The sequence below is a fragment of the Phaenicophaeus curvirostris genome, chromosome 13, assembly GCF_032191515.1.
Source record: "Phaenicophaeus curvirostris isolate KB17595 chromosome 13, BPBGC_Pcur_1.0, whole genome shotgun sequence".
Classification (NCBI taxonomy): domain Eukaryota; kingdom Metazoa; phylum Chordata; class Aves; order Cuculiformes; family Cuculidae; genus Phaenicophaeus; species Phaenicophaeus curvirostris.
In genome coordinates, this window is record NC_091404.1 from 12388517 (window position 1) to 12411898 (window position 23382).

General features: G+C 42.1%; 1 protein-coding gene across 2 annotated transcripts; it reads right to left on the reverse strand.

Annotated features, from left to right (window-relative positions):
* Nucleotides 1-399: 399 nt before the first annotated feature.
* OGT (O-linked N-acetylglucosamine (GlcNAc) transferase) lies at nucleotides 400-23010 on the reverse strand. 2 transcript variants are annotated; one of them, XM_069867961.1, is made up of 22 exons: nucleotides 22825-23010; nucleotides 18451-18601; nucleotides 17158-17401; nucleotides 15585-15653; nucleotides 12487-12603; nucleotides 11057-11136; nucleotides 9812-10007; nucleotides 9447-9587; nucleotides 9136-9236; nucleotides 8784-8937; nucleotides 8582-8683; nucleotides 8128-8307; nucleotides 7834-7992; nucleotides 6179-6268; nucleotides 5383-5508; nucleotides 4444-4614; nucleotides 4205-4321; nucleotides 3958-4125; nucleotides 3304-3456; nucleotides 2367-2619; nucleotides 2067-2190; nucleotides 400-1461 (listed from the first exon to the last, which is right to left on the reverse strand). In XM_069867961.1, exons 1-22 carry the CDS (start codon nucleotides 22859-22861, stop codon nucleotides 1287-1289), a joined length of 3108 nt encoding a protein of 1035 aa, XP_069724062.1. In that variant the 5' UTR covers nucleotides 22862-23010; the 3' UTR covers nucleotides 400-1286. The 2 variants fall into 2 exon arrangements, with proteins under 2 accessions (XP_069724062.1, XP_069724061.1); XM_069867960.1 differs by having other exon boundaries at nucleotides 18451-18631.
* Nucleotides 23011-23382: the final 372 nt, after the last annotated feature.

Here is a 23382-nt window from a genome sequence, read left to right on the forward strand (position 1 = left end):
CCAGACTGCTGCAGGGCCCTGGAACAGCACCAAGATGAGCTTGCTCACACCAGAGCTAAATGGGTTTAACATAACCTGATAGAAACAACCAGCGCTGCTCTCTCGCCCAGAGAAGTCGTGGATGCCCCAATCCCTGGAGCTGTTCAAGATCAGGCTGGATGAGGTTTTGAGCAACCTGACCAAGCGGAAGGTGTCCTGGGCCATGGCAGGGGGCTCAAACGTATGATCTCCACAGTCACTTCCCACCCAAACCATTCTACACTTGCCCAAGATTCACTTCTGCCAAAAAACACAGCAGTATTAAACACAAAACCAGAGAAAGGAAGACAAACGGCCAGCAGTTCACACCACTTTTCTGACAGCAGCATGAGAAAGGCAGCAGAAAACATGCAACGCTGGTCAAATCCATCAAACTGGCAAACCAAAGCTTTATTTTTTTTTTTTGTTTAAAGTCTTCGCTACAGTACCTAGGACTGCGCCTCTATACATAATTAACAATCGTTCCTGAAAGATCTGTATTTGGCACCAGTTTGTATTTACCTCAGACACTTGTGGGGAGGATTAATTTCCAATCAAATTTGGTTTTTCAACAGAACAGGAGCTGCCATCGTGAAGCCAATTAGCTGAGTTATTGGAGAAGCTTAAAAACAGAACAAAAAAACCCAAAAAACTGAAGTCCTTATCTAAACCAACAACATTACAGAGAGCTCCGAAACAGAGGTCGAACATTAGAAGGCTGATATAGGCTCGAGTGGTTTATAAAACCTATAAAAAAAGACTACACCAGCAAATATGCCCTTTCAGTCCACACAGTTGAGAAATTAATGCAGTGAACAACACTCGCTAGCTGGAAATCTCGTCGTGGGAGAACCACACATTTACCAACAGGAGTACCCCGATCAAATGTTAAAACGCTCCAATTCCCAGTCGACATTAAAAGGAGAAATTCATAGGAAGATTAAATCAATCCATGAAATCATAATTGGTTGGGCAGTTCAAACTTCCCTCAGCAACCACTATGTCACTCACACACAGGCTCACATGTACACGGCTCAATCCCATTCAAATTCCTCATGGAACAGAAGAATCCCAGGCTGTTTCAAGTCTTTCCCTATCATGCAAGAAATAAGTCTGGCTGTGCTTTAATCACCACCTTGTATTACTTCAGCCACAGAGTACCAGGCAGATTAAGTAGAAATGCACAGTTTTTTAGCTCATCATCTCTGCAGAAGTGTTTGAGAGGCTCAGTTCCTGGAGAGTTCTGGGCGGGCACACAGAGTCTCTCTTCATGCAGTTTCACTGGCCTCTATGGGCTTAATCATGTGGTCCGGTTTGTTGCCAGCAGCATAGTGATCCCACATCTGAAGATAAAGCCGCTCCAGGTCCATTGTGTACTGTTTCGTGTTGAACAAAGGACTGGATATTCTCTGCTTCCAGACTTTGCCACGTATTTTTTTCAGGCTACAAAAAGAGTGGTAACAGTCAGGAGAGGCTTCTGCACTGCATAACACTGTTTATTTTTCAAAGTACTACCTTCAGCTAACCTGGAACAGCCAGTGCAACTGGTTCAAAATCATCTGCTCCCCCAGTTCCACCAAATCCATATTGCTGCTTCACCCCCTCATCACTCCTGACAGAGTAAGGCACGATCACTTCAACTCAGAAGAGCTGCTACATTAACATATTAACCTGCTGTGTTATCTGTAGAGCAGTAACTTTCCACTGTGCAATTTCAGCTTGCACTAAGTAACAAACTGCTTCATCTTCAATGTCAAAAGAACAAAAGGTGAGCTATATTGCAATTTTTACCAGGTAAGAACCTGCACACGGGCAATTTTTTCAGAACAGGTAGCACTGCTACTCAATTAGGAGTGCTGTTAAGTTTAACGTACAAGCAGAATATGAGTTAACTGAGGGATGAGAAACCACCGGATGAGGATTGCCCGGCTATCTTCAATACTGGAACATCTCCAAAATTAAAACTACTGGCAAGTCTCAGCAGTGTGTCCAAACACAGCACCCTATGTTCTTGATGTTACCATATTACATAGAACAAGTTTGCTTACTATTCCAGATCCGTTCCCAGTTTCACAGCAATGTCCTCATATTCCTGTCTACTTTTTGCAATGAGCTCAAGACAACCCAGGCAAGTGAGCTGGGAGGCAGCAACTCGAGATGCAAGAGTCTCCCCTGTTAAAAAAAAAAAAAAACAGGAGATAAGCTTATCACATAACACATTGCAGAGCAGGAGTTACTTTCCCTCTGCCTTGATAAGGGGCAACAAAGTTTGTAGGGTTTGCTGTGTTTGTTGAAAAATTAATAGTATTCAAACCAATTTGGTTTGTGCGGGTTCCCTGCTGCGGTACCTGGCATAGTAACCATGGGAGTGCCAGCCCAGAGCACATCCATCCCAGTCGTGTGCCCATTGCAAAGCGGAGTGTCTAGGCAAACGTCAGCCAACTGCCCTCTTCGCACATGTTCTTCTTTGGGGGCAACAGGAGAAAAGATGATTCGGTTTTGGGAAAGACCCAAGTTTTGTGCATATTGCTGAATATTGGGTTCTCCTACAGCTGGGAAACGCAGCAGCCACAGCACGCTGTTTGGAACTCTTTTTAGAATCTGTAACAAAAGTAAAGATACAAGAAGTTCAGTCAGAAACATGTCCTTTTCCAAACAGGAACTTACCACATATCAAAAAACCCCAGAAGGCCTGATCATTCAATACTTTAAGCTTATGAGCTACAGAACAAGAAAAAAAACACCACTATTTTTAGTGTAACACCTAGAAGAGTATTTCTAATCCCACTGAAAGAGACAGCAACTCTGAGTAACAGTTCACAGAGCAGTGCCTGGACAGTAAGCTCCGGGATTTATGATCTCATTCATCCATAGGCCCACACTATGGAATACGATAAAGTTACCCCTCAAGGAACTGTCAGCAACACACCACAAACTCAACCTTAATACAAATACTCAGACTTATTAATCTACCAGCTGCCAAGGTCAGTTATGACTTGCGCAGACTAGGGAAGCCCAAACTTATTTCACAATGGAGCAACCACTACTTAAACTGACCAAGGCAGTTTTTCACTGGCCAGAAGCACAGATGTCAACTAAAATCAATCTAAAAACTTCTATATTCTGTTTACGCCAAGTCTTGCAACATGGACGTTTTAAGGGTCAAGGTCACCATTTTCCACAGAACAGGTACAGTTTTAACACACATGAAGTTTCTGCTACGATGAACAGAACAGCTGTGTTGCAGAAGCCTGATCTTGGATTTCATATTAGACAGACACTCACATTAGCCCACATTTGTAGAGTGGAAGGATCAATCTTATACAGCTGATTGAAGTTACAGTACACAACAGCATCCTCTGGTAAGCCATACTGAGAGCGGGTAGTAACAATTATAGTGCGTGGAACTTCTTCACCAGTTGCTGCTTTGTTGTTAATCTAAAGGAAAAAAAGACAGCTATTGGAACACCAAAACTGCAGGATACAAGACTACACCCTGTGGAATTGTCCTGAGACACACTGCTGCATTTTTTAGCATCACAAGTTATCTTAAGCTTATCTTTGGCTTTATTATGCAAAACCAAAATTGTCTACTTACCAAAACCAAGAATTTAACTGGTATGCGCACAGGCTTGTGGATGCCACAATGTTGCAACCACGAAGGCACAAAACACTGGGCATCTTCACGCCTTTGCTACGTTCTCCCTGAAATTTTAAGTAACTGGAATAATTGGAAAGAAGAATCATATAAAGAGGCATTACACATGGACTCTTCCTCTCTTTCCGGTCACTTCATTTCCTCAAGGCCAAAAATTAAATGAAGGCTTCAAGGAAGAATAAAAAGTAGTATTCACAAAGCAAAAGGGGGGTGTTTTATTTACTTGTTTTTTTGTGGGGTTTCTTTGTTGGTGGGGGCATGGGGGGAGGAGAGTGCCTCACCTGAGTAGTTGCTAATCCATTACTGATGTTGAATCCATTAATAGTTATCTGAATTTGCCCACGATTTATCATCTCAATCACAGCTTCTGCGATCGTGTTCATAGGAATGACTGGCATACTGAGAGCGGCATTGCCGTCTGCATTGTCACAACTGTCAGGACACTTCATCTAAGATAAAAGATGTAGACATCAGAGAAAGTACCAGCTGCAGTCCCTAAGACCAAATACACAAAGGAGCAGCCCTCACCTTAACAATCTTGACATCGGGGAGGCTGTCAAGAAAAGCCTTCAAGTCAATGCCATTCAAAACTATTCTGTTGTCATAAATGTGGCCATTGGACTTGAAATCAATGACTGCTTTTTTCTGTTAAAAAAAAAAAAGTTTAAAAAAGTTACAATACTGCTTACCAAGTCCTATACTAAGTGCCATTTTAGAAAGACAGCTATGGGAAACACCTGCTTTTCCCATCCTTCCTTCCTGCTTACCTTCAGATGTGGGAACATGTTGGCATGGTCTCCAATAAAGAAAGTGTTTGGCATATAAGCTAATTTCTCTGAATACTGCTCAGCCACCTCAACTGGGGAAGTTTCTTTATCTGTGATGATATAATCCATGAACAACGCTCCACTGGTTCCAGGATACCCTAGCCACATTGCCTAAAAAACAAGAAAGCAAGGCTCCAGTCCCAGGTGCACCGCAAAAATTAAGGAACTAAGAAACCAAATCAACACATTTTAAGTTAAATTTGCCGCCTACAGATTCAAGTGCCTTCTTGTGCTTTATGAGCTGAAGAGCAACCACTAACCCCAAACTTTCACTGCCAAGACAGTGAATACTTCAAGGCTGTCCCAGAATCAATTTTGCAAGCAAAAGGCCGAAGTATCCAACTACATGCAGTGACAGCCAGGATGCTTTCCGTGACTGAGTACAGCTTCTCTTAGCCGAGACAGCCTCTGCAGTCTAGAGACTAACTCCAATTCAGGCTTCTCCCATTCTCCTTTTGTAGGCAATTTCAGAAAATCCTTATTGAAAATAACTCTGACAGCAACTCCAACTTATTCTAACTAGAATTTCTCTAAGCCTAAACAGATAACACAAAACATCTCACTTCCACAACTGCTTCAAATACCCTTTCTTTGTTCTCACTAACACAAGAGACAGGAACCTCAAAAGAATTAGGAAGTCCTCTTTCAGGACATAGTGAGCCACCCATGAAGCACATAAACCCAAACTACTCTGCTTCAACAGAATGATCCTATTTGCCCCACATATGCTAAGCCCTAAAAAGTCTCTCTTGCTTATTGATCAACCTGAGCTTTCAACATTTTTTCTGCTCTGCCAAAAGGTAAAAAAACCAAACCAAAACATGAAACTCTTCCTACTCACAAGTGGTTTTTTTTTGGAGACACAGAGCTCTGACATACCTGAACTGGTGCTGGTCTCAGGGCAAACAATTCATTTCGTGCTCCTTTGGTGTAACCATTCATATTAATGAGAATGTGTATCCCATCCTGATGGATGCGGTCTGCTGCTTTTCCATTACATGGTATCTGAAGAATAAGTAGATACAGAAGTAATAGTTATTTTTTTGTTCAGTCTTTCAGTAATAAATGTGGTTCACCACCAGTGCACCAATGGATAAATGTCAACTGCGTAATTTAATTTAGGTAAGACTTAAATCTCATTACCCTTGATTTTACAGAGGTTAAAGTCCTCGACTCCATGAAAAAAAAAAAAAACCAACACAACCCTGCTAAAGCCAAGAAAATATAATTTTGCTGGACATGGCTGGAGCAGTTGCTGACAGAAAGAATAAGTGTGATACTTGAAGATTGCCTCTGCACACCTGAATCATGGTGTGATAGCCAGTGCTGCCACACTCAGCAAGTCATGTGGATAAATATCACAAATGGATCACAGAAGAAACTTCAAGCAACACCAAAACTGTTTCAGTTCTTGTCTAAATCAAAACCAAAGAAAAGCAGAACTTCACACAAGGTAATACCAATGACTTGAAGAACAGCAAAGCCTTGGAAATTACGTCTCTCTTCCGGTCTAATACTGAAAGGTAAACAATTTTTACATTTGTAAACTGCAAAATTCTAAAGACTAACATAAGCCTAATTCAAGAAGCGATTGCAACCAGAAAATCTCTAACTACAGGCTGATCTCTTTCTTCATTTAGGTTTGCTAAAAGGTCGATGCATCAGAAAAGCTCACCTGAGATAAGTCAACAAAATGATTTGCTTCAGCCATCACTTTTACACGGAAGTTTGTACCATCATCAGGACTCAGGGCATAACAGAATACCTAGAATAAGAGGCACCAAAAGCTGATTATCTGCAACAACTGCCAACAAATTAACGTCACTATAAACACACAGTATTACAATTTTAAACTACATTAGAAGTACATAATTTCATACAAATTATATTTGTGCAGCACATAACAGTTGAAAGAAGTCAAAAAAAAGGAAGGTATTTGGGAGTGACACATCTGCATCAGGCCTTGGTTTTACTTGGTTCTGTTGCTACAGCACGGCACTGCTTAGAGCACAGATGCATACACAAGGTTCTCATCAGTGCAAAGTAATTTCAAAAAATGGATTTACATAAGCATTCAGTTCTCCAAGAGCATCTTTTACAGGCACCTTTGAATTTGCAGTCTGTGAGAATCACCATTATGACTCAGGTGGAACAGGCAAGCTAAGCCTCAATGAAGCTTCTTAACAGATTCTTTAAACAGTGACTAGTTGTTTCCAATTAAGAAACGTCAAATTTATCTGCGAAATTCCAAGGCTGACAGGTGACAGGAACAGGCATCTTCAGCTAACCCAGCACACACAGATATAGAACCCATACGCAGAGAATTTATTACCTTGCACGACAGAAACGTAGTTTTCGCTGTAACAGATAGCTTCTATTCAGTATTTAAATTAACCTCCTTGAGCTGAGTTGAGGTTAAATGGTGCATTCTGCCCACATCTCATGTACTCAGACCACAAATTTAGTTGTTTCATGAAAAAAACTGCTTCATAGTCAACGCTTCTGGTAACAATTCAAATAAGCAGCTTTGCCATAGGATTTCAGAGTACAAAGACTTAACGACCAGGAAAAATCAAGAAAGTATGGGGGGAAAAAAGCCCCCAGAAAATCAAAACCAAAGATTAGTAAAATACACTTTTGCAAGAAGGAAAAACTTACAAACCCTTACAAAGATAAGCAAATTCTCATGTCTTGGAGAACATGGGCTCAAAACCGAGGCAATTTAAATGGTAACTGGGAATCAGTTCTATTTACAGCTTCAATCCACTATCACGACACCCAAATAAATATAGGCGTGAGTGACTTTAGCATTGCTGAACTGCACACTCTCCCTTCTGGAGTAAGTGTAGCATATCATTTCCTTTTGAAAACGCAGCAGCCAGACCAATCTCAATTTCGTGTTTGTGACTCAGGTGCCCCAGCGAAAAGTACATGTTAAAAAAACCCACAGCAGCAGAGAGCAAACAAAAACCAGATGCATAGCTGTAAATCAGAAGTGACCAGGTAGCAGCAGCTTGATGACCAAGGACATCCCCTTAAAGAACAGCAGCTGAAGCTTAAGAAAAGTTTTCAATGGGCCACAAATCCTAACTACAGTAAGTCCAAGGACAAGTATCTAATTTGCCTTCCTTCTAAATAACACTTCATGTTGATAAAGAAGGATGACTCAGGCTGAAGGACACTTCAACCCATTAAAAAAAGCCTGCTAACAAAAACACCACCCTAAGAGAAAAAAAAAGTTCCCTGCTCTTCCCTAGTTTACCTGCCTGCAACAAGAAGTGCCACTTATGACCATATTTATAGCTTTAAGCATGCCATTTATATTTTTACCTCAAATTTTTCTGGGTTATGCATGCCTGGGATTGACTGCATTAGGTGTGAGGTTGGATGGTTTCCAAAATCAGAGCTCACATAGCCGATACGAAGTCGACCTTCACTGGCCTTCAAATCCTTGGGATGCTCATACGGTGGCTTGTGAAGAACATTAATCTGTCAAGAAAACATACACAACTGTTTATAAATTCAGGAACAAAAATCAAACGTTGAACAGAGGGATAAAACCAGTAGGAACAGACAAAACCACGAAGTACTCCAATCACAACTGGTCTGTATAAAACTTCCTACCTTGTCCAAACACAGATTTCCATGTCTCTCAGCAATAGCCTTCCTAAAACTGTGAGAAAGGGGATACAGCATGCTATGATGTGGGTGGACAGAAGGCAGCCTGTTTTTCTCCAGCTGATCAGCTACAATGCTAACCAGCTTCTTCATTCTTTCATCGTAGTCCGTCCAGTCACAGACAATCTAAAGAAAGGAAAAATTGAAAGAGTATCAGGACAAGCCTTCTCTCTACATGAGGAATTTCACAAGTTAAAACTAACGCTTCTTCCAAAAATAGAAGTGAGAACTTCAGTAATTACTGTTGACTACTGCATAATCTTCCAATTTAAGACAGAAGTCTACTCCTCACATTTACATTAGCAATCAGTTGAAGTGATCAAGCTTAGCATTTGCTACAGAGGAACCCTAAGAATTACAACTTCATCTTCATGAAACAACAAAGTTTCATCTTCCTCACCTGCAAACAGTGGGCCAAGTTGCAGTAGGCATCTGGGAAATCAGGTTTCAGTTTCAGAGCAGTGCGGTAAGAGGCAATGGCTTCTGGTATATTCCCTGAATCCTGTGAAGGCACAGAAATGAGTCAGCGGATAAAAATACACTCAGGGTAAGTACTCACAGTGCCCCACCATACTCAAGAGTGAATCATTCGCATGTGCTACCTTGTGAATAGAGGCCAGGTTGCTGTGGGCATCAGCAAAAGCTGGGTTTATCTGAATAGCACGGGTGTAGCACTGCAGAGCTCCCTGAACATCTTGCATCTCCTTCAAAGTATTTCCCATATTAGAATAAGCATCTGCAAACGTGGGGCTGATTCTGAGAAATAAAGATAATAATTGTCACGAACAATAAAAGCTCCTCCTCCAGTCAGAAACCATACCCATACTCATATTTTTTGGGTTGCAAATCAACCATCTGAATTAAAATACAGTACCGTAAGTCACTTTCCATACAAATCTACAGCACTTTCTTGTTTTGGAAGACTGGGACTATTACAAATTAGCATCCATTTACCTAATAGCCTCCTTGTAATGCATCAGAGCTTCCTGTAACTTCCCTTGCTGTTGCAGAACACTTGCTAGATTTGAATGTGCAGCAGCAAACTCTGGAAACACCTGGAAAAAAATTAAGTAGAATCTGTCTCTCAAATGCCCTTAGTAAACCATATTAAAAAAAATACTTGCACACTTCTTACTCTTTTTTATGACTCAGGTCTCTATGTAATGTTCCTTCACTTAGGACCAAAGAGGAAACACACCACTATTGTTGTATTACACATTCCCAACTTGAACTCCCCACCTCTCCCTCGCCACAGTCAACTGTACCTCAAGAGCCTTCCGATAGAGACGAACAGCTTCCTCAATATTCCCCTGTTCCCGTTTGATGTTTGCTAGATTGTTGAGAGAATCTGCATGAGTGGGACAAAGTCGAAGAGCTGTATTGTAACATTCTTCTGCTTCTACAACCTTCAAAACAAGAGATATTGTTAATACAGTAATAATTGTTTTAATGGCACTATTTATCAGAGGCCATTATACAAGCACTTTTAACAGATTCAAGGTGAACTATTCTTCCTTATAAGTAACTAAATGATGGTCACGTCCCATTTGAACAAAGTTGGTAAGACTGTCCAAAATAAACATTCACTTTACTTTTACAAATGTTCAAAAGGAAAAGAAGTCCTGCTTACACTGCCTTTCTCCTTCAAGGCATTGGCCAAGTTGCAGTAGGCATCAGGGAAGTGGGGTTGCAGTTCAATGGCCCTCCTGTAGGTGTCTATTGCCAGGTCTATTAGTCCCTGCTCATAATACACACAGGCAAGGTTGCCATGCACAACTGCATGGTTTGGACTCAAACTCAAGGCTCGCAGATAAGCTGCTACAGCTCTGTAACAAGAAAAAGAAGGTGAACAACCATCCATAGAGTAGCAGTTTATTATACAATTGTAACAGTCTAAACAATATATTATTACACATTTTTATTCTCTCCTCTAACCTAACAAGTATCATGCTTTGCTTATACTTCACAATTTGCTTTGTTTAAATGCAAGATCTTTAATTATGTGCTTCTACAGCACTACAGAAATATCTGATGCATTAAATTCAGATTCCTGAGGTAATGGCAACAGTATACAGAGTAAGTAAATTCTCAAAAAGGTAATGTCAAGTCTATAACTATGCGGAAATGTGTCCCTGTTTGGGCCATTAATTTGTGGCTAAAACAAAGATTGCTGATTTACACTGTGTGCAGTACCACCAGTTAGAATTATTAACCCATTTCCTGGAAGCTTTTATTAAATCTGGAGCCACAAACCACAGCTACCAGAAATTATAACCTAGCTAACAGATGCACTATGGTGCATTGCATACGAACATCACAGCCTGCGTCTTTTTCCAGAAACACAAGATTTATGTATCAGATTAGAGGTCTCAAAACAAATCAGTTCACAAGGACAGCAGCAGTGCTGCAACCCCACGCAACGACACAACACCAACGCAGGAAAAATACAGAATATTCAAGCAGATGCTGAGGGAATTTCAACATTTCAGCTCGTCTTACAGAGAAGGAAAATTTTACAAGAGACACTTGCAGACCATGTTCTGAAGCACATAATGAAAACAGAACTTGAGTGTTCACGCCTTTCTGGGACATTTTTGTCTTCACCCATCCCCAACCTTAATTTCAAATCAATTTTCATCAATACCATTTTTATCATTTTACCAAGTACAGGAAAGTAACTTAAAGGAACACATCCCACATGATTTTTTTTTTACCCCAGTAACTTGCTCTGTACGAATTTCAAAGCAATTTGCTTGCTTGGCTTACAGCAAGAGCCTTTATTATACTGTCCAAAGATATTTTATATCAGGAACCTAATTTGTATTTTGATACACCCGACAGGCCATCAACAGAGCAACAGTAGTTATTTGCTTACCTGTCAAATATCCTTGCCTCCTTCAGGACATTTCCCAGATTGATGTAAGCATCCAAAAAATTTGGGTCAAGTGTTACAGCCTGAAAATATTTTTGAAGTAACAGTTTTGAGCATGAAACACAAATATTTGCTATGAAACCTCGTTGTTTTGAATTTTTGGTTTACATTTGACATGCCCAAATCTATAAGCACTAAGACTTTATCAATGCTATAGTAAGGGAGGAAAACTGAAGCTACATAAATCAACCACAGCATTTAAGTTGATCTGTAGAAACGACAACATACACCACCTTGAAATGTACTCATTTGCTTCCCTAGTCAGTTGCAACTACTGCAGAATAAAGTGTTAAATATTTATTTCGGGTTCAGCTGATCATACTTAACACTCCTGCCTACCCATGCGATGCTGCTTTTAATTTATTTTTAAGGGAGAAAAGCCTAAAAAACCCGATTGCTTAATCTACCACTAAATGAGACAGCATTTTAAAACTGTAGCAGCCCAGGAAAACAGAAACACACAAGCAAGAACAAATTCATCATGCGTGCAGGGAAAATTCAGTAGCCATTTAACTAAAGGAAAACATTTTCACTCCCTTCACAACTAATCAAATGCAAAAAAAAACTTAAGAACCAACAAAATTACAGAAGATGCAGTACTACACTATGTGTATTTGACAGGCCACACTCTTGGGAGTTTTTCTCAGGGGAACTATTGTTTCCAAATTAAAATACTTAATAATCTGTCACTAAGAAGACAGATCCAAACCAATCCTGAGCAGTCAGAATTATTTTTGTAGATCTTAAGTCCTATTTAGCAGAAAGAATGTCCGCTACATCTTAGCCCCAGTTTTAGGTCACTTTAGAGATGACTACAAACTAAATTAAGATGCTAACTAGAAGGCATTAGACAAGTAGTAAATTACATCGATCTAGAGTGGTTTGAAACAATAGCAGTGAAAAATAACCCCTGAGAAGAGGAAACAGAAGAGGAAATATTGTCACTTAAAATTGTTCTCAGTTACTCAAAGGACAGTAATACCTGAAACAAAATACAAAATGATTTTAAGCGGAAAGCTGTTTCTACCTCTCATACAAAAACAATGTAAAACATTATTCCCACTGAATCAGATTTTTTAGAAAAGAATTCTGAAAATGACTGTAAAATGAATTTTCTTATGCTTGACATGTGCGTGAAGCCCTTACGGCAACTCTGAACACCTCTCTCTAGTGGCACGCAGGCAGTCTGAAACGTCAGAAAGTTAGAAAACTTGATTAACATAGGATTTTAACTAACAGCACCATAAGAACTTCTCAGCTAATAAAAATATTTTGTTTTATAAACACAGACATTTCATCAATATCTACACACAGCAGACAACCTCACGTACACAAAAATCTAGCAGCAAAGCTGACTGGCATAGATAAATTACCTTTTCAAAGTGATGAATTGCAAGCCAAATTTCTCCTTGGGCATTGAAAACACAGCCAAGATTACTCCAAGCCACTGCAAAGTTTGGTTGAGTCTCAATTGCCTTTAAGTAACAGGCCTTGGAACAGTTAAAGAAGAGAGATACAAGGGAAGGGGGATATTTGTAAAAAGAAAAAAATGAGAAAAAAAAATTGTTAGTGTGCCTTCTCTAACCAGCCAAAAGTGACCCTGCAGTATAGGCTAGCTTGCGCGAGAACTAATGCGCTGCAAACTGCTGTTGATCCTGCGCCAGCGCAAACCAAAACCCAGTTGCAAGCCCACCATTTTTCAGTTATGCTGATATCAAGTTAACACAACTCTAGACACCAGGTCACCACAGACATAGTTTTGAAAATAATATAAGGAGTTCAGTGGAAATATCTGCCACCTATAGGTGCACTAAAAAAAAAAAATTACGGTGTAAACCACAACTTAGCTGTGAAATAAAATCAGTAAATTGTGAAATATTCTAAACCAGATAGAAATTACTTAAAAACATAAAAACTACTGAAAAAAGTTAAGCCATTCTTGAGTTTTAATCTTCCTTGTCAAGCGAGCGAGACGCCACACCCAAACCATATCTTGTTTCCCAGTTTCTTCAAACAAGTTCAATCCCCTGCAGCTTCAAAACCTCAAATGACAGGATTGCATGAAGGTTTAGGTCCCTGTAATGCAAGCGCAAGAAATCGCTGCGCATCCTAACCAGCACGGCGCCACGCTATCGCTGCGAACTGCTTTGCTCTATTGATTGCCCCTAGGTCCAGTGAACGGCCAACCAGAATCATTAATCTACCAGACAGGCCTGTACAGAAACTCTCATGTTAAATTTGATATCTGGACTCTAAATGCGTTACAACCCAATTTTATCCAAAAGGCTACAGCCTGGAGCTTGGGCAGTCACCCAACCAGAGATTAATCATCTAGTCAACCGTTCACCAGGGCTTAATCGCACGCAATGCGCGTTACCGCTGCGCAGCCTTTGCGCTACTGCAGGATCACAGCGCATCATCAGAAGAGCAGAACGCTGCAATCCAAACAAAGAAGAAAAAAGGAAAAAAATGAACAACCAGAAGAGTTAGAAGCTTTTACTATTAACTATCTCCAATTATTTCTTAAAAAAAATATTTTAATTTACTTTTACTTTATTTCTTTGAAAGAATTTGTGGCTACTAGTATAATATATTCTTACATTACTTGCTTGTAATTAGATATTTTAAGCTGTTTCTGAAGCCACAAGACAGAAGATTCAGGCATGGAGGCAAATGGTTTTGCTGTGGCAGTTACAAACCCGTTACCATATTTCTCATCATGTGACTTTTCGGTGCGTTCCTTGCTGGAAGAGGAGGAGGAGGTGTGTGTCTGCCCTAGATCCAGGCCTCGAGCTCCCTTCAGCGAGGCACCTTACGCATGGAATAGGAGGTTTCACCCACCTGAAACCTTCTAAATACAATATCAGTGGTGAAAAACCAAAAACAAGAGAGAAAATAAAACAAGATCATTAGTAAGAGTTCAACAAAGCAATTGCATTTTTTTTGGATATGTCTTTAACACATGGGAATGAGGACAATCTGTCTGTAACAAGGGAGACATGCAGAAGGGAGAGGGTTAATCAGGGTAATTGCATACAGCAGGGATTTTTTTTTTTTGGAAGAAAGGCTCCGAAATATCTACAAAGAAATTAAATTTTAGTTCAAACTGTAAGGAATCTGCTGGCTTGATCATTCAAATGGACTGATAACCAAAGAAACACATTGCAATTTACTCAAGATGTTTTTCCTCGTTTATTAAGTTCTCACAGAATGGAATAACACTTTCAAACTAGGTGTGTCCAGAGCTCTGAAACAAAGAAGTCAGCAACCTACGGCAGGCGCAGTGTCTTGGCCTATACCAGTCACACTAAAGCTGCAGTGAAGTGCAATTGTTGTTAGCTGTCCGCTTGGTGGGCTGAGAACCAAGTGTCTCAAAAGACTGTTCAAACTCTAAATGCTGCTACGAAACATTTTCAACCTGGATCTGACCAAATCAATTTGGCTGCCCTAGGACGGTACGCACATCCAAGTTGTTGAGAGAAATCAAAACAACAATGAACTTTGAGCCTGCACCCCCCCGCTTACCCCACATCAATCAAAACCCTCCCCAAATGGTGCTGCAGCCAAACAGACAGCTACGCTGTTCATACACTCCACTTTTTAGCATGCGCGTGGGGCTTGGAGCGACAGACGTGGAGGCCAGAGTGTTTCCGATTTCTCCACACTCCTCACCCCTGCAGCGCGGACGCGCAAGGTGGCTTGTAACAAGACCATTTTTTTGTATAATCCAAGTTTTAACATGCCAAGAATTTTAAACTCATCTTGGTGTTCGAATTCTCAGTTTAGGAAACACAAGACTGCTAGAAGCCACCTTTCCACTACAGCAAGTTTTCTTTCGATCAGTTCATTTCCAAACAAACCAGCCTTATCCTTTTGACTTCTTTATTTTGGGGAAGGGGAGAGGGAAGGCATGAAGATATTTGGGGTTTCGCATACTGGAGCTATTGATCATTTAGTAGCCTTTCTTCCACTATCAAGGGAAGGGAAAAGTTAAAAGAATAAAAATCTTTAAAAGCCAATATTACAAGGTAACATTTGGATAAGTTTCTTCTCCACTTACAAGTCACAAAGGACTTTAGAAGAGCAGCATTTTCAATAGCACCTGCATCGTACAGGGTTCTCGAGCTAACCACAGGCTCTCTGCTTGGCACCAGCAGGCAAGCCTCAGATTTGATGGACTGTTACTTATTTCCAGATCAGAGCATGATGGAGCCCCTGCCCAATACTTCAGAATGGTATCAGATAGTCTAGTTCAGTAGAAAGGCTTGGTAATGTTCCATTTCTTGATTTAAACCAACTTTTAAGCATGGACATGCCATATCTTGCCCTGCAACTACTCTGGGGTGTTTCAGTGCCTTCAGTTTTCAGCAGTTTCTCAGACTGTCTGTAGATCAACGCCGATTTGAAGACTTGTTGCAAAGTTCAAGTTTTCAAAACACTGACGTTTACATGTATTCTACCCAACACCTACCTTGGCTTCTTCCAAGCGACCCAGGGCTTTGAGCAGGTTCCCCAGGTCACTACGAACACAGTACAAGTCCTGAAAAATCAAAGTCATACTATCAGCTTCAAGACTTCAGACACCCCAAAGGTGTTCACAGAGAACCTGGCAATGGGACACCCCAGTCCTCTACAGCTTACTTCAAATCCTTAATAAATACACGGCAACTGAAAATTGTTTTCCATGACCTAACACTGCAACGAACAGATGATTGCACTGATTCTAGTACTGTAAAAATACTACTTTCTACTTTTTGGTTGTATTCCATACAACTCCTCTTTATGCAGAAATATAAAAGAAAACAAGAAACAAAAGCATTCTTATCCCCCAGCAGCTGATGTTCTGCCTTACATCAGTATTTTTTGAAGCTTGACAGCAAATCTGTATTGTTAAGTTACACCATTGTCACTTTGGCTTTTAAACAGATTATATACAGTGATGCTGCTTCCTGTATCCCCAAAGCAGTTTTTCTCCCTGTTTTTCTCCACTAAGCCATCCATTTCTAACATCCTTGCCACATGTTGTTTCCTTTGTAACCACAACCCAGGCTGCAACTGCATTATCTAGCACAGTAAAGACCACAGAGAATGGGAACGTTTTTGTCAATGCAAACAAAAGAAGTTTCTAACCTACACAAAACTCAGCTCCTGTAAACACAGCCCTGCAGTATTTCTAGCCAGTGCCTAATCTCCACCAGTCACACCACTTAGCACGGTGAGTTAGACAAGTTCATCTAGGCTGAGGAACGCAGCAAAATAAGATTCTGAGCTCCAGTTGTACTGGGTCTGCATTTGCTATTTTTAAGAAAAAACGATACACGCACACCAGACCAATGCTGAATTTTAAGCATTTTTTGACAAATCCCCTGACCGAGCAGCAAGCAGACACCTTGGTCACAGAGTGTGGCACTGCGTAAATTTGAGTGCAACGCAAAACAAACAGTAAATGAGGCTGCTATCTTCTTTGCAGAAATGTCAGTTCAAAACAGTTACAATCAAAAACACCCAAACACCATATATATTTTACAGGAGTCACTTATAGACAGACCTTCAATTTCAGCCTATAAAAGAGAAAAATAGCGCTTCTGTAAACCAGTCCACGGCAGAAATCTTAACCAACGAAAGTCTTGTCACCGTGAAATTTCTGACTTTGTGATAAAGTAATAGCTGGTGATTTTTCAAGACCTTACATTCAGTGATGCTCTCACTGTAATATGCTGCCTTAAAGCACGCAAAGCTAAATATGCTGCTATTCACTAAAATTTCTGACTTTGTAGAGGCAAGGGGAACCACAATTGCTCCCATTTCCCTTATCTCAACAATACAGATAAGCATGCTATCAGTAGCCTTTACTGTGCTGCAATACAAAATTTTGTGACAGAAGCCTATCAAAGATACTTAAGAAAAGAGACAAGTAGATCATTAAATTTATGGTGTACAGGCTAGAGAGAACAGTTATCGCTTGTTTGTTCTCTGAAACCTGCTATTTGCGTGTTCTGGGACAGCACTAAAGTATGAAGGAGTTCTATAAAACTGTTACTTACAGGGTTGTACTGAAGGGCAGACACGTATGCCTGCACTGCTCCTTCCATATCACCTGCAGCTACCAGCGCGGCAGCCAAATTAATATATCCATCAATGAAATCTGGTTTGAGGCGTAGCGCGTGTCTATAATGTTCAATTGCTTCTTGTAGCTGTCCGCGTTCCTTGTACACATTGCCTAGATTTGAGTAGGCTTCAGCCAACAGTGGATTCTGTTTTATGGCCAAAGTACTGAAGTGAGCAGACCTGGAGAAAATTAGACAAGTTAGCAGAAAAATTCCACCCTTGGCTTTCACTCTTCGCCTGTTTACCCAGTTACTCAACAAACATTCATGGTTAAGTGGGACAAATATAAAGCCAACAAAACTAGGCTAAGAGCTGTCTGGTATGTTTAGCTTCTTCTAACTTCAGCTTTCATCCTGCTCGTTCCTATTTGAGATTCTACTGAAGAAAGGCAAGTCACATTTACAATTAGCAGGGTTCAAGTTGCCTCACCAAACCTGAGCCCAGTGCACTTGGAGAAAACTTTCTGTGAAGCCCCTTCCAACATCTGTATGCTTTAAACCACATTCCGCTCGATATCCTCTTAAAGAAGTGGGACACAGCTGACAGGTGTTGACATAAAATTCTGTTGTACCCTCCTCCATTTTAGTTTCCCATACCTGAACTGTTCCAACAACTTCATTCAGGGTCAATACAAAATAAAGTCTCAGTCAAAAGTTCTTATTTCCCTCACCAGCACACATGTATTTACAGATAGAACAGGTGAAGTTCAAAATGCTTGAGGCACAGAAAACAAACTGAGGAACAGGGAAGCAGAAAGAATATAGAGGAACTTTCAGATGACAAAAATCCTTAACTACGTATGCCATTTTGCACCAATCAGACTCGTAACTTAAAAAAGAGAACAAACCCACCACCGCTCCCCATACTGCAGATAGAATAAGTAAACAAACCCCTTTCTCTACACATGTCAATATCCCAAATACACACACATCTGAGTGACACTTATTGATGTGCTCAATATTAAAATAACAAGAGAATAATATCTGTTCATCTGTTGCTGTTTGTAAACCTAGCAGGTCTCATTTGCATTTCTCCTACCCTAACAAAATTTAAAAAATTAAGAGGATTATTTCTGAGCGGTCCTTACTGCTGCCATGACGTTCAGTCAGTATTTCCGTTAGTGATACAAAAGAAGAAATGAATGTTAGGATAGAGCTTTGTCAGGTATGCTCAGTACTGTTGAAGGTGCAAACTAAAGGAAACATGACAGAACACCCCAAGTTTCCTACCTGTCCAATCTGCGACACTGGAAATGAATGGACGATAGTAATAAAAGCACTCCAGTATTATCAGGCTCTTGTCTCCAGAGCTGCATGCAGTGTCTCTCTGCTGCTTCAAAGTCTCCTGCCTGATACTCACGATGAGCCAACTCCGCTAACCCTTGGAAGGAAAGCATACGTTTCGTTGGTTCTGGAGAATCACCAAAACATTTAAGGGGGGAAAACAAAAAGTTAGATAATGGGAATGAAACAAAACAAAAAAAAAACAACACAAAACAAAACAATGTAAAATTAAAAAAAATAATAACACACAACTGAAGGATGAACATGTTTGAAATCACATAAAATGCTACAGCACTTGGCACTTTGAACTCTTAGGTCTTCATGCCCTGACCTGTAACTATGACATCTCCAACATTATCTGTACAAGTCCATGTCTTCAGTGGCCAATAACAAGAAACACAGACTATAAAGACTGTGAGCATTTGTAAGGCAATCATTTTCTATTAACCTGAAATTAAGCTGCCTGGAGGAGAGGAACCTGGGGGTTTTGGTTGACAGCGACTGAACATGAGCCCAGGTGGCCAAGAAGGCCAATGGCATCTTGGCTTGGATCAGAAACGGCGTGACCAGCAGGTGCAGGGAGGTTATTCTCCCTCTGTACTCGGCACTGGTGAGACCGCTCCTCGAGTACTGTGTTCAGTTCTGGGCCCCTCACCACAAGAAGGATGTTGAGGCTCTGGAGCGAGTCCAGAGAAGAGCAACAAAGCTGGTGAGGGGGCTGGAGAACAGGCCTTATGAGGAGCAGCTGAGAGAGCTGGGGGTGTTTAGCCTGGAGAAGAGGAGGCTGAGGGGAGACCTCATTGCTCTCTACAACTACCTGAAAGGAGGGTGTGGAGAGGAGGGAGCTGGCCTCTTCTCCCAAGTGACAGGGGACAGGACGAGAGGGAATGGCCTCAAGCTCCGCCAGGGAAGGTTTAGGCTGGACATTAGGAAAAAAATTTTTCACAGAAAGGGTCACTGGGCACTGGCAGAGGCTGCCCAGGGAGGTGGTTGATTCACCTTTCCCTGGAGGTGTTTAAGGCACAGGTGGATGAGGTGCTGAGGGACATGGGTTAGTGTTTGATAGGAACGGTTGGACTCGATGATCCGGTGGGTCTCTTCCAACCTGGTTATTCTATGATTCTATGATATTTAGAGATCCCTGACGTGATACTGTACTTTGGTTCACAGCAGCAGTGTTGCTAACAGAACAATGACTCCTCACTCTCCCTCCAAGACTGTAAATCTCATTTTCTAGTACCAAAAACAAGTTCTAAAAACTTAACACGGAAAGGAAGGACGGCAGACAAAGTCTTCAAAGGACTTGAATAAACGAAACTTTTGCTGTGCCAGCAGTAAAAACCCTTCAAAAAGGTCAGCAACGCATAACATTACTTGAATCCTCTACAGTCCTACATTCTCTATATAACGCATAAAAATTCCTTCATTAAAAAAACAGGCCTTGGAACAGTATTTGACAAGAAACAAACATAGACTTCAATGATTATGAAACTGGGATACAGAAGGAACCACTGAACAGGGGGATACAGGAGAGGAGTTAATGCTTCTGGAAACACAGCTGGAACAGGAGCAACAAAACAGCTTTGATACAATTTAAGACACGATTGTGGAAAACAAAGTACTACCCATTTGAGACAAAACAACCTTATGTACTGTAAGTAAATAAAATTCCTAATAAAGCACAGTTCTGTATTAAAATATAGACGACAGTAGCTTTGAAAAAAACACAAGCATTCATCTTAGAAAGAAGTGCTAGTCTTCAAATCCTACCTTTATAACCAATGACTTACTATCAAACGGTTTGATTAACGCAAGTATCTAATTTTCCAGTACTCTGCAGTCACTTAACTCCACTCATGAAACATTTTCCACCTGGACTCACAGAGTTCTAAGATTTTGAAATTAAATGAAACTGATAAATCCTCCTCATACAAGGAGGCACCTCAGCACACATATTTTGCAGTTACATTGCTCAAAAGTCCTCTGAGACTCTCCAACTCTTCGGCGAGTACTTTAAAGGTAACAAAATGATCTCAGGGAGATAAAAGGTATAGAGTATTTTCACTCAAGGTATTTTTATGAAATTGGGATGGATGTACATTTCAATTATTTTCCAAATTGGTTTTTTAACACTAGCAGGTTTTGCAGGCAAGACTGCAAACACAACATGACATAACTGAAGTTGTTTTTCCAGAGAGTCTGTCACTGCTAACTTTAACTCTTTCACAGTAAACTGAAACTGGGAGAGCAATTGGCTTTGGGATACTTTACAAATTACCAACCAAGCACCTTCAGCCAGGCTGGATTCCCGTTTTCTAAGAGCCTAGTCTAGTGGTTTTCCAAACCCTGACTGAAGGAAAAGAGAAATTCAAAAAGTAAACCTACAGGCAATAAACAGATAAAACCATTCTTCAATCCAAGAATGACAGCAGCACCGTTCAGGACAGCCTGAGGTGTAGACAGTAACTACACTGAAGCACCAACACACTGTTCCGTGCTCCATTAGCAGCCCTGCAGGTTTAGCCCCAAAAGCAGCCTGTATTCTAAGGATTTGCTAATGACACCAACACAGCAAAGCCAGAGAGAGGCAGAGCACGGCCCACGGACCTAACAGAGTAATTTCTTCCTCAAATAAATTTCAGTGGAATTATTAAAAAAAAAAACACCCAAAAGTTTAAACTTTATTTCTTATCGCCACTTGGAAAGAAGCTTCCAACCCTTATCTAAATGCTACATTTCACCTATTTAAGCAAGAAGTAAAACTCAAGTTGCAACTCTCAGGGCAAGAGCGAAGGCAGAAATACCTGGGAGTCAGAACTGCTAACAAACTGCAACAAATTCAGTGAAACATCGAAATTTTCTTTCAAACCTCTTCACAAAAGACACCCCCTAGAACAGACAAAGCAAACCGATCCCTCGGCACAGAACAGCCAGTCATGTACTTCCAAACACGTGTTTCAGCAACCATCCTCGAGGAGCCACTGAACTGGAGAAGCCAGCAGCTCTACCTCACAGTTCAAAAACGGGCTGAGCTGCTAGTTGAAGAAAAGTTCTACAACCCAAAGAACCCATAGCACAGCCATGAATGGTTGCTCACTGAATCCATTTCTAACAAAAAAAAAAAAAAATCAGTGAAGATTCACAGCTGGAAGAATCCCCTATCGAATCCTGCAGACATGAATTTATGTACCTAGGCTAACTCGTACTGCGTGCTCTGACCGTGACCTTGGAAAAACGCAGCACGTGCTTTAATAATGAGGTTTCCTGAGACTTCCACAGAATAAAAACCAAATAAAAATCTGCACAGAACTATCACAAAGACACGCAGTGTCAGTTTTTCCCCAGAAACGACATCCTGAGCACATGCCAGACTCTCACACTCAACCTAACGCTGAGATAGAACCTAGGCCCGAGACAGGAGCAGGTGCCACCTCCACATGGGAGGCTGTGGTGACACCGTACACAGGATTCTCCCCAGGTAATAGTCCCACCTCATCAGACCAAGGCTGCAGGCGGCTGCCGCAGCCTGACTGGACACGCAGTTCTAGCCCAGGAGCAACGAAATCATGTAGTGCAGCACTGAGCCTCTCCACCTGCCTTACATCCCCACCCCTGCACCGCTATCCCAGCTTTTTCTCCAGAGAGCCTATTTTTTTTTCCCACTTTTCCCGAGCATCGCTTCAGTTTTTCTTACTCCTCTTTCCCTCCAGTTAGAGGAGCCCCTGAGGAGCTGGGGGATGAACCCGTGCTGTCCTTCCATCTTTTCAGTAAGCAAAATACTTCTTTTTTTTTTTGGCTCTACAGGGAATGTGAAAAGCTAGGGGCTAAAGCCGTACTGGCCTCTTATCTTTCTGAGTCTACAGGGAATGTTAAGAGCTCGGAATCAGAGCCCTACTACCCATCCACCTTTTCATTCAGCAAAATATTTATTTTGCTCTCACTCTACAGGGAACTGGAAAACCAGAGGACAAAGCGGCGCTGTCCTTTTATCTTTTCTGTGAACAGAACGCTTCTTTTTCCTGCTCTACGGGGAAAGTGAAGCTTCTCCTCCTCTCTCCAGACCCGGAGCCGCAAGTCAAGGCAGGCAGGCCCTTTCCTAGCTGGATCCGGCCTGGGCAAGCGCTGCTCCTCAGCCACAGCGCCTTTCGAGGCAGGTTTTTACCTTCCTGCGTCCTCTAAGAGAAAAACACAGCCGCCTGACAGGGGCCCAGGGAGAGGGGGGGGCGGCACAAAGGCGGAGCTGCCGCTTCTGGAAGGTTCTAGCGGGGCCGGGCAGGGGCAGCGCCCGGGGCCCCGCGGCCCCGGCCCCGTTACCGGTACCTGTGCTGTCGGCCACGTTCCCCACGGAGGTCGCCATCGGGCTCGGGGGCCGGCGAAGCGCTGGCGGAGGCGGGAGGGGCGCGGAGGGGCGCGGGGCCGGGCCTTCCACAGCCCCGACGCGCTGAGGCGGCGGCTCCCGAAATGGCGGAGGCACCAAATGGCCGCACGGCCGCCGCCGCCGGAACTACCTCCCCCCGGCAAGTAGTGCGGGAGGAGCCGGCCGGCGGGCGGGCGCCTATGGAGCCGCGCCGCGGCGGACGGATCCCGACCGGAACTGCTTACGTCTTCTTCCGCCCAGCCCGCCCTCCGGCAGGCGCCGGCCCCACTCGCCGCACGCGGCGAGTTGGAGGCGGCGAATCGAATATCCCTCCGCGCCGCCCTGCCCCGCCCGCACGTGGCGCCGCGGGGGCTGCTCCTACCCGGGGCCGGGGTGAGGCGGGATGGGGTTGGGTTAAGCTAAAGCAGAGCTGAGTTTGGTCTGAGCAGCGTGTGCTTTGAGAGTTCGACAGCCAGTCCCGCTGACAGCGTGTTTTCTTTCAGTGTTTCTCCAGGCGCTGC